Here is a 12,523-nt window from a genome sequence, read left to right as displayed (position 1 = left end):
ACCCCGATAGATATGCCAAAAAGGCCCAACTCAGCCACACCCGACCCGTTAACGGCCCCTGGACTAACCTCCAGATTGATTTTATAGGCCCATTGCCCCCTTGCAGGAATGGCTATAAATATGTTCTGGTGGTCATAGACACTTTTACAAAGTGGGTGGAAGCATTTCCAGCCCGCACCAACACCGCGAAAACCACAGCCAAGATCCTAACCCACCACATCTTTACAAGATGGGGACTCCCCCGCAGTATTGAATCGGACCAAGGTTCTCACTTTACGGGACGGGTCATGCAGAACGTCCTCACGATATTTGGCATAACCCAAAAATTTCACATTGCGTACCACCCACAGTCGAGTGGTATAGTGGAGCGTATGAATCGGACCCTAAAAACCACCCTCCGAAAAATGGTCCAGCAGAACACCACTTGGGACTCAGTCCTCCCGTTTGCGCTGATGTTTTTGCGTAACACTGTTTCCACCACCACAGGTTACACCCCACACACTCATATGACCGGACGCCCCATGAAAGGGACAGAATACTTGTTAGGTTTAGACCTGACCAGCCCTGAAGTTACGGCCCTCACCCACGAGAAAGCCGTTGAGCAATTAGTTGCTAATGTAAAAACGGCTCAGTTAGCAGCCGCAGTTAAATTGGGCACCAAAAAGAAACAGAGCAAGGCCTGTTTTGATAAGGCAGTGCATGCAACGGAGTATGATATAGGACAGCAAGTGATGTTGTCTGTATATAACCCCAGCACATTCCTGTCTCCAAAATACTCGGGTCCGTACTCCATTACGGTTAAAGTAAGCCCATCGGTATATAAAATAAAATACCCAAATGGTAAGACTGCGTGGTTTCATATCAACCAGTTAAAGGCTTATGGAGCACAGTCAAACCACGCCCACCACGTCATGCTTGACGCAGCAGACCACACCCCGCCCACAGCCAACGTACCCAGACCAACCCCCACCACGTCCAGCCCAGACACGGACTCGCCCTCGACTCCACCCCCAAAATCTACACTCCGCCCCGGAACGCCCACAGACTGCAGCAGCAGAGACAGCGACTGTGACTCGGACGATAGCCACAGCACGTCTCCCTACTATCCCCATACCACCGGACCCACACCCAGCGACTCCGATTTCGACTCCAGTGATCCCTTCATGATCACTTTTCTAAACAAATCCCACCACCGACCACCGAACCACACGGACGACCCCGACTTTGTCCCCACACAACTCGACACAACTCATTGGCACCGCGACAATTCCTACAGACTCGTCCGCAACGACGAAAGCAACCCCAACTCACACCACACAGCCCTCTCAGCACTAATTCACTCCAGAGTTTGGCACCCGGGAGAAGGGGACGACCTCGAGTCTGACTCCCAAGCCGCCAACCCCTTTGCGGCCCTGTTCGCAACAGAGAACTGAGGTGTCCACATGATGCTTAAAGGAAACGCTTGGGAGAAGTGTTGTCCTTCCTGATTGAACCTGCAGGATGTTTTATGTTGTTCGTACGTTTGGTTTGTGTTGTTCGTCCTACAGGAAAAAAAATTCCAGCAGCTTGTTCAGCGGTACCAACTTGTCTACAGGCACTGGTCAACAGACCACACGCTTGTTCAGTGGAACTAGCTTTTCAGCAGATAGCTGCTTACCAGACACCCGATCGTAGCTGCTTTTGTGATTCAAGGATAGAATCACTGTAGCAACCACACCACGATGACTACATTTTTGCCCGTTCTTGTCGGTTGCTCAGGCAGTGGAGAAACGGCGTGAGACCCGCCCTGCCTGGGGACCCCCCGTTGGTCAAACACGCTCGGGTAGGGGAGATACGGCATTGGTAGCCGTCCTACCTGGGGACTCCATCCAAATCTTACCCGTCGCGGCCCATACGCACCTCATTTGACATTTTCATTTCAAAACGTTTTTATTTTGTTTTGGGCGACCTGGAACATTCGGATGGTAAATCAGCACTGGTCCCTCATTGGGAAGTGTGCTGTGTCCTAACATTTGTTTTTGAAAAAAAAAATGAGGGAGTCACACATAGTGACCAATTATAAGGGAATAATTGGCCCCAAAAGGACAGACACACCAACACACCGGATATTAAACCAAGGTAGTTACAGATACTATGCTTGTTTTCACAGAACTCCAGAAGCTCCAGGACCGGAGAAAACAAAAGAACACCAGAAGGAAAAGGAAAGAGGACAGCCAGGACAGCCATGAGGACTTCTTTCATCGTGCTCAACATCTTTTTTATGAACATTTGGTTGCGCGGGAACGCGGACCCCATTATTTCAAACCTCCCTGCCGTTAATGTTTCACTGCCCCGCAGTACCTAAAGCCCAGTCACCAGCGACACTGCATCTTCCTGGTGTGCCAGGTTCATAACCTGGTACTCCCTGTCCTACGTATTTGAAGCACTGTTAGCGTTGGCGATACTCTGCTGTGTAGTGCAGACTATGCGCCTCCGCAAATGGAGAAGGAGAGCGTACCGCACTCGAACCCCGGTATATCGGATCCGATCCCCTATATTCAGTTATGACCAGACCCCCGACCTATAACAAAATAATAAAGAACATGCACTTGTGTTTTTTTCTGTAAATAAAAGATGTACAAAACTTTTCATGAACAAAAAAATGTATGATCCTGAGCTTGACTGCCAAGCCAGGAAAGAGTATATTGAACGTTATGATTGTTGTTGTATGTTTTAGGAAGATAGGATAATGCAATGTTTAGTGAATATAGTGTATTAGGTAAAATTAAAGGTTCCAAGTTTTTTTATTTTGCAAATGCATGCCCCTGCCTGACATAGCGCCCTTAGAATTGTTTAGGTAACAATTTTTGTGCATAGCTAGGGTCAGAGCAGTGGCCATGTAGGAGGTGTCCCCACCCCCCGGTCAGGGAACGGAAAGAACAAATGTATTTGATCCTTCACGCTTCGCGTTAGGATCACACGGAGGGAATGTAGCCACCTAAAATGGCTGATTCCCGATTAATTTGGCCAAAACCCGATGTAAAATGGCGAACTGAAAAGGCTGATGGTAAAATCAGCCAACAGGACACAAACGGACAGCTGCAGACAGAACAGTGTATTCGGCTCTGGGGAAGTCGGCCCAGACCGATACCTGCAACCATTAGCAGCACATCAACACAGCCATCTGCAGTTTAATCGGCTATCCCCGGGAACAATTGCTACAAATTAGCAATTGAAAGCCGATCCAGACCTCTCGGCGCCAGCAGTGGCCGAGACAAGGAAAGGTGAACGACCACCCCCCCGATCAAGGATCGCCCCATTATTGGAGCATATCGAACCCAGTGATTGGGACCAGGACAACGTCCGCCCCGAGAGGCGGGAAGCCCCTGGGAAGTATAAAGATAGGGGCCAAGTTCAGATCGACCCTCTTTCTTCTCCTACTCGCAACCTTCGAGACCCTTCGACGAAAGAACAAGTAAGTCTTACTCCAGCGATCGCGACCTGATAGGTGTGCCAGACTATCGACCCGTACCAGCCTTTTTGAATCCCGCAGGCCAGACCCAATTCGATAAGCCATTTGTTTCCCTGACCTGGTGGGCCATCACCAAAGTTAAGTATTGGCCTTTAGTGGTAGGTAATAGTCTAGAGGTAGTATTATTGTATAAGTATTTATTGCTGTATATAATAAATGATCGTTGATTTAACATTTACTAAGCGGTGTACTGTATTATTAAGCAGTACTTGAGCTTGAACCACGTGGCGGTATCAGAAAGATACCTGGCGACTCGTGAGCAAAGGTGACAGAATTAGAGCTAATAAAACTAAGGCTAATAAGAGCAACAAGACCAACTCACCCTCTAGATAGATGCCCTGCAGAATCTTCTCCAAGTCACACGTTATTGTGACGTGGACATATACCAAAACTCCTTCTTTCTCATCCTGGGTCATAATTCTGTAACTGGCTCGTGGAAACCATCAGCATCAAGACTTGTGATTCAAGAAGACCAGCACCGACCTCTCAGGTTAATTAGAGATGGGCAACAAGTGTGGCCTTGCGATCATGAGACACAACTCAAGGACACCTTCCTTCCCTGCGGATGTTTTCCCCTTCCTGCCAAAAACTACCTCTTTACTTATTATTGGCATGGTAACGGGAGAAACTGAAAAATATGTCAAGATTTCTGAAGCAACAGCCCACAATTGAATTTATGACATCAAAAAATATTCAAGTTATTTATATTCTTCTTAAACATTTGCAATCAGGCTCCAAGGAACTCTACCAAGAAATAAAGCCTGGCCAATTTCTATATCATGCAGATAATGTGAGCAGTAATAAAACATCCTGAATCTGTGCAAACTTCACTTCTCAATTCAGCGCCTGAGTAAAATATTTTATTGAAAATGTATCACAGAAATTCTTTTTTTTTTTTTAAATGAATGGGTAAATAAGCATGGTCAAGAAATCTATAATGCTAAAATCCAGTCTTAGTCATTAAAGTCATATCCGCTTTAAAAGATCAACTTCCTTGGTAATCTTTGCTCAGCATCGTCTGAAAACACACGATTAAAGAAATATAAACTATTCGGGTGCTCAATTTTATATTTTCCGGGATTTACCTAACTGTTTAAAACAGTTTTTTCTTCAGCTGATTGTTTTAAAAGAGATGAATTAGAATAGAATAGAATATAGAATTCCTGCAGTGCAGAGGGAGGCCATTTAACCCACTTAGTCTACACCGACCCTCCGAAAGAACACACCACCTGGACCCACTCCCCTGCCACATCCATGTAATCCCACCTAACCTTTGGATACAAAGAGACCATTAAGACTGGCCAAGCCACCTAACCTACACATCTTTGGACTGTGGGAGGAAACCAGAGCATCTGGTGGAAACACACGAACACACGGGGAGAATGTCCAAATTCAACAGTCACCCAAGGTTGGAATTGAACCAAGGTCCCTGGCGCTGTGAGGCAGCAGTGCTAACCACTATGCCACCATTGAATCTAATTATACCAAAATAAAATCCACGGACAATACTGATCTGATCGAGGCTTACTGCATTCAATGCAAGTTGAGCTTTTTAAATCATCCAAATAATGCCCTGATTATTAGAGTATGATGTTTCTAACGCCCAACTAAAAATACATTCTCCCACCTTGAATCATAGAATTTTGCCTACATGGCCTACATGAGTTCACAAAAAATACTCTCTCACCCCCAAGTTATACAAGGTAGACTGTAGTCTGTAACTTTGAAGCTCCAGGGGATTGTATGGGGCGGGTACCCAAAAGATGTACTGGAAAACGACTAACACCCCCATCACACACACCCATAGCGTTCCCATCTAAGGTTTGCACGCAATTGCCCAGAAGTGCAAACTTCCCCTGAGCAATCGCCCTGTACTGGTTCTAACTATATTACACTAATGGTTACCCATAAAATGTTAGAAGAATTAAAACCTCTTCTAACTTCCGGGTGTCTATTTTACAGATGCACACTGACCGACACTTCCCGCAAACGACTCATCCTACATCCCAGAACTCATAGAGGCCTCCCTCACCATTCCCCATCCCCATTCCCTCGTTCCCTATAGCCCCAAGGGGCTCTCTCCACACCCCAATCCCCCATCCCCTCCTGACCATGGCCCCAAAGCATGACCCGACAACGACAATACGCCCTCCTTCCCCTAAGAACCAAGCCGATCCCCCTCCAAAGGCCCATCCCAAAACCCCTCACATGCCAACTTCCATAAGCCAGTCCCGAACTGACCACCCCCTCCAAAGGCAGGACAACCCCTCCCTCCACCCCCCCCACCCTACCAAATTTTATTAACTTACTATAAAAATGTACCTTTTCCTTCGCCTGTGAAAGATCTTTAAACATGGCTGGACTTTTAAACTTATCTGGTCTATGATAGCTAATGCTGGAAAAAAGGGGTATGTATCTGACAGAGGTGTCCCTGACTCGAGGCCCCAGTGATCCGCTGCACTGCTCGGGCCTTGCTAGGCCTGAATCAGAAGGTTGGGCAAGACAGGATCAAAAGGAATTTCAGGTAAGAAAGTATGAGCGGAGTGGCAATCTGACTATGATCACCATTCCAAGCAAGTTCAGGATCTGTGTTCTTGGAATTTTCAACGCACGAGAAAATTGATCATCAAAACTAAAATGGTAGCTGTCCACTGCAAAGTTGTCACGGGATGTGTGATAAATATTGTTCCTGGCATGACACCAGAGCTTTAACTTAAAATGCTAAGTGTTTCAAATTATTCTATCACAGACTTGGGAGTTGAAATGATGAATCACCATAAAAGAATCCTAAACAAATGCTAAAAGTTAACAGATTAAATCATAGCAAAAATAAAAGTCACCGTTGAAATATTCCATGATTCAAGATTAGATGAAGATAATAAGTTTCAACAACAACTTGCATTTATGTCACCTTTAAAGTAGCAAAAATGTCCAAAGGCACTTCACAAAAATATTAATGAAATTTCACATGTACTCTATGGTAACAATACTTGAAACTCACCTTGTGGTAAGCATTTTAAACTGTTGCTGGTAACAGAGAGTTCATTCAAATTTTGAAGCATGCAAAGCTGCCTCGGTAAATCTACAAGATGGTTCCGGTCAGTTGCCAAATACTGCAGGGAAAAGCATAAATGAAGACTCTCCGGCAATGTTGTCAAGCAATTGGTCGAGACATCGAGAGTCTGCAGTTCTTTCAAATCTCCAATTTCTGCTCAAAACAAAAAGAACCCATTCACAATCGTAAATCATTTATACTGGCTTTATTGTGTAGTTCACAATGAAAAATACATTTTGGAAAAAAAGGAGTAAATCTGGGTGTCAAAGCATTTTAGCATTTACTTTAATATAGTTGTCACTTACCAGTTTTACAGTAGAAGCTATGTTCTACACAGTTGCATATTGTTTCTACTCCCACTCCTTTTCCAGAATAAAATTAATTTCCTGTTCAAGTTTATTACACATGGATATGAATTCACATCCAAGCAAGCTTGACTTGGAATCAAAATCTTGCTTTAAGGAATGGCAACTAAAAACATTTTCAAGATATTAAATTTGGCTACTCCTGGATTTCAAGGAAGACAAGAAATTGTTTATTACAAACTCTTAACCCTCTTGTTGCAAGTTTAATTCCAATCAAAGGTACATGTAAAAATATACAACCATTTTCTATTCACAACTCTCTAAATCTTGGCTATGCTTGAAAAACAAACATTGGTTAGGATAAAATGTACAAAATTTTTAGTATGTGATCACTGGGTATCATTTCCCCATCTCCAATTGCTATAAAACAGAAAATGAAGTCTAACAATTCATGTCAATGATTTAAAATTCTGCCTGGGAAGGAAATGGAAGATTGGAAATAGAATGGTGGTTTTTAAGGTTAGAGGCTTTGAGGATTCTTTTTGAGAAAGGGCTGAAGATGGAATTTAAAATCGAGAAGGATAGTACCAGAGGAAAGAGACCCATTTTACATAGAACATAGAACTTACAGTTCTATGTAATGAGGCCATTCGGTCCATCGAGTCTGTACTGGCTCTTGAAAAGAGCACCCTACTGAAACCCACGCCTCCACCCTATCCCCATACCCAGTAACCCCACCTACCTGTTGGACACCAAGGGCAATTTATCATGGCCAATCCACCTAACCTGCACATCTTTGGACTGTGAGAGGAAACCGGAGCATCTGGAGGAAACCCACGCAGACACAGGGATAACACGCAGACTCCGCACAGACGGTGGCCCAAGCCGGGAATCGAACCTGGGACTCTGGAGCTGTGAAGCAACTGTGCCGTTCCTTCACGCAGGTGGGATTCTCCGTTCCCACTGGCAGCAGTAGCGAGGCAGACTCACAATGGAGAATCCCACCCATTGTCTTTGTGTGAAAGTCGTCCACAAGCTCTACACATGATGGAGCTGAGGGTGGGGAAGGTAGAAGGATTTAAGGGAATGGCTGGTAGTGGAGACAAATTGCAAATATAGCACTGACTGTGTTTCTTATTTTTTCCTTTTATTCGTTTTTGGGATGTGGACGTCGCTGGCTGGTCCAGCATTCATTGTCCATCCCTGAGGGCATTTAAGAGTCCATCCCTGAGGGCATTTCTGTGGGTCTGGAGTCACATGTCAGCCAGACCGGGTAAGGATGACAGATGTCCTTCCCTGAAAGACATAAAGACATTAGTGAACCAGATGGGGTTTTTTTTATGACAATCGTCATTGGTTTTATGGTCATCATTAGACTTTTAATTCCAGATTTTATATTGAATTTGAATTCCACCATCTGCCCTGGCGAGATTCGACCCAGGTCCCCAGAGCATTACCCTGGATCTCTGGATTACTAGTCCAGCGATAATACCACTATGCCACTGCCTCCCAATAAAAACCATTATTTTCTAGGGAAAATTAGAATTTATCCAAGGTCTCCAATACAGTGGAGATTAAATGTATTGTATTTTTACATAATAAATAATTTAGTTCAACATGCAAAACAAAATTATCAACTAAGGACCATGTGTTCGACAAAATAATTACATAACATCTTCAGTGATAAGAAGTATAACAACAGACAGATGAAGTGTTACAGTTAAGGGAATATTACACAGATTTGTAAAGATGAAAAAGGGAAAAAACAGAGCAATCATTTTAATGATTTTATGTGTGAAACAAAGAAGGTAAAACACAGTCAAGCCCCATTTCCTTTGCTGTCAGATCCACCATTGCTGGAAGGATGTTATTGTATTCACCAAACAATCTGCAACTAAGAGAAGTGGAAGTCTGTTTATGATTCTCAGGAAGTCTGGAGGGGTGGAAGAATACCAGAACAGCATGAAATGCTGCACATGAAACACAAAAGGATAACGAGGTCAGTTTATATCAGAGCAAATCTGGCTTTCAAATACAAAATGAAGCAATGCCAAACTAATGCATTTTGGTTCATAGATTTTAAAAACAGAAGACAGCATCCTGGTTATTAGAAATCGAAATGTGAAAGTTACCAAGTTACATAGCGGGCAGGATTTAACTAAATGGGAACAAAGTCCCATAGCGAGCACGTTTAGCCACGTGTTATCCTGGGACTTGCAGCGTCGATAAACACAATGCTATGAAACGTTACTCCCGTTTTGTGCACTGAGGAGCCCCCGAAGCAATGCCCCAAAGCACTATGGGAGTGCCCCCTACCTCAACACCCGCACAGAGCATCCCTAGCCCTATCACCACCATGCAGAAATGCCAGCATGACACCTTGGCAATGACAACATGGCAGTGCCCTATGAGGGTGTCCAGGTGGCATTAGCCATTCCATGGTGCCACCCTGCCCAGAGGACATGCAACTGGGGCATGGAATCCCCTGGGAGACTTCCACGAATGTCGTCCCGTCTGGTCCCAGTTTGTAGAGACCAGTGCTGAACAGCGCTCGCCCGAGGTCTCCGAAGCGATGGGGATAGATTCCCAACGCCTCGGGTACTTCGGGAGTCTGCAGGTTAAAATGAAGCTAGCTGTCTCGCTTTAATATGCAAATTTGCTTAAAAGTGATCCCACCCACAATGGGCAGGATTTACATCACAACGTCTCACGAGGTTGCGTTAGATCTTGCAAGGCGTTGCAAGCCGGGTACATCCTGGGAGTGAGGTCTCCCGGCTTCTATTGGCCACGCTGCGGTAAGCTGCTTTTCAGGCGCAGCATAACTGTTTAATCGTACTCAGCATTTCAAGTATCTATGGATTGGTTTTGTGTGGCATTTTAAACAAAGCTTTTTAAAAACTTGATCCTTTCCATAAATAGTCATGTGATTATATAACAAAGCATTAATTTGGAGAATGAACACGGAAGAAAAGTTCTGTTTAAATCTACAGCACAAGCATTTAGACTGCGCAACCTGCCAAATTCTAATCTCAACTTCATGAAAGAACCCCCAATGGGTAAGTTTGCTAATTTGAGCTGCATCTTCAAGGGAATTATTGAACATCAGCCCTCTGTTACTGCCAAACAGAACCAGGCAATGGGTTGACTATGTAGGCATTCTTAAACTACACTTTTCCATCCTTAAAGAGGAGGATTTGTTTCAGGGGGACTGATTTGGATGGTCAGGGCAGCGGAGGGAGGAATGGTGAAGAAAAATTAAACTGATTGACGAATGTGATATAAAATAGTTAGTTTAAATATTAGTTACAGTAATGTAGATGTAGGCCAGTTTAATTCTAGTGAGTTCACAAAGGACAAAGCACAAAGGATTTCAGAAAGCATGGCAAGGAAGGGGAGGGGTGTCTGGTAGAGGAGGGGAAAAGGATGCTGGGTAACAAGAGGCCCAGGGTTAAGGAATGAGAAGTGAGTCAATTAGGATGTATGGCCAGGTCAGGAGGGGTATAGGATGACCTATGGGAATCGTGTATGTGAAACTTGATGCCATTTGAATGTATTTGCAGAGATCCCTTTGTCTCCGACCTCATTCGTTTTCCAAGGGGTCCAGGAGACAGTTTCGGTGTTCTGTGTCCCTGAGAAGCAAGTCAGCCTTGTAAGTTGGTTAAAATAAATAATACTATACCTACAAATCCATCTAGAGTTTTATTGAGGCCAGACTGACGGGTAAAGAATTCAATATTGTCATGATCACCACCAATTCTATCGATAAGTGTGATTGACAAATTTGCTTATGCAGGAGTACAAAAAGTACACAACATTTTCCTGAGCTGAAATCACATTGCAAACAGCCACGTGCAAACACAGCCAAAAATGTTGCTTGCAAGCAAACAAGTAGGTTCTTAAGTGTGGTAGAATGAACAGTCAAGTTTTTAGCTGCAATTATGGAATGTGACATGCAGCATCCATACCAAAACTCCAAGTGTGGGCCATATGTAACTTTACAAAAGGAGCTTGGACATATCCACAATGCATTGCTCCCTGGCGGCTGATTTTTAATGTCAGAAGTACACAGGTGGAAGCTTAGCACATTCTTCTTTCATTAACATATTTAAGCACTTCCCCCTGGCTGTTGGTTTGTACTGCATTCATTGAATGGTGGCTGGCTGCCTGACATGCAATGGTGACAGTAGAATCCCAAAATAAAAGGATGAATGCCCTGGGTGTATGAAAGCAAGTTGAGGTAATTTTTAGGGAAGAGATGCACTGCACAATCATTCTGTACGTTTTGGCAAGGTAAATGCAAAGATTGACAACTGTTAAGTGCTTCTTAAATTAAATTCAGTACACTCTTAGCAAAAATATTTTTGCACCAGCTCCGAAGCGTTGTCACAGGAACCTCGAATAAAAACGAAAAACAAAAACACTAAACTGTGGCTCCATGTTCATGCTGAACAGTTGTTTTGCTGAGGTAGATTCTCTCTATCTTACTCATAGAAGTGCGCAATGGCAATTTGATTTGGGGGTATTTGGTTGCAGTATGTTTTATATATATATATATATATATATATAGTCTTTTATTAAAACAAAATACTTTTCCTGGGATACAGTAGTGTTGGAAACAGAGCAGCTTTCCCCTCCAGAAAACGATTAGGAAATTGGCTTTTGCACCCCAGCCAAAATAAAAACATACACATGACTCTCAAGAGATTTACTGTAATGATCACAATGCATTTTGCTTGTAAGGCATTCTAAACTTTCCAGCAATAGCGTGAGAGCAGTAGATAGTAAAGTTTGAAAAAAAAAAATAGCATCTGGAATTATTCGCATACAGATTTAAAATAACATAATTTAATTGATTTTAAGGATTTTTTTAAAAATTGGTACACCAGAAAGCTATTTCCTCCCAATTTGCATGTGTAAAGTTGCATAAATTAATCTGGGAGCTGTAAATCCACACTCCTTGCCATGTGCAAAAAAGAGCTATGTTTCAATGCTGGAAACTTGTCATCTTAAAATCCAATGAGATCACACATTTAGATAGCGTGTCCTCATTGGTTTGCTGCATTTTCATCCGAGGTTTCATTGTCCTCCATAATGTAATTGCACAAGCTCTACTTTTTAGATTAAGAGAAATCAAGAAAGACAATGCTGAAATCTATTCCTTTAGAGCCATAGTAACTAATAATAATCTTTATTGTCACAAGCAGGCATTAACACTGCAATTAACACTGTGGAAAGCCCCTAGTCACCACATTCCAGTGCCTGTTCGGGTACACAGAGGGAAAATTCAGAATGTCCAATTCATCTAACAGCACGTCTTTCGGGACTTGTGGGAGGAAACCACCGGAGCACCCGGAGGAAACCCACGCAGACACTGGGAGAACGTGCAGACTCCGCACAGACCGTGACCCAAGCGGGAATCGAACCCGGGTCCCTGGCGCTGTGAAGCAACAGTGCTAACCACTGTGCTGCCCATTTTCTAAAATGGCTGACTCTTGTTCTAGAGTTGAAGGTACAGTACTTGATGTTTCAAATACTCAGCTGTCAATTTCTGGTTCACTTCTTGCACTCCTCAATGTTTTATTTTTCTTTGCTGACAATCTGTCTTCTTTGTCAGGTACCATATGCTTATCCCTCTCTTTCCGGAGGGAATGT

General features: G+C 43.6%; 1 protein-coding gene across 4 annotated transcripts in view; it reads right to left on the bottom strand.

The window, feature by feature from the left end:
* lrrc28 (leucine rich repeat containing 28) overlaps positions 1-12,523 on the bottom strand; it is a 97,055-nt gene that overhangs the window by 43,127 nt on the left and 41,405 nt on the right. For all 4 annotated transcript variants that reach the window (XM_072470788.1, XM_072470784.1, XM_072470785.1 and 1 more), the window contains one exon: positions 6,513-6,719. In XM_072470788.1, coding sequence (XP_072326889.1) covers positions 6,513-6,719 — 207 coding nt within the window. The remainder of the gene's footprint in view (positions 1-6,512; positions 6,720-12,523) is intronic.

The sequence above is a fragment of the Scyliorhinus torazame genome, chromosome 12 (assembly GCF_047496885.1).
Source record: "Scyliorhinus torazame isolate Kashiwa2021f chromosome 12, sScyTor2.1, whole genome shotgun sequence".
In the NCBI taxonomy this organism is placed as follows: Eukaryota; Metazoa; Chordata; class Chondrichthyes; order Carcharhiniformes; family Scyliorhinidae; genus Scyliorhinus; species Scyliorhinus torazame.
This window is presented reverse-complemented; position numbering and strand designations above follow the sequence as displayed.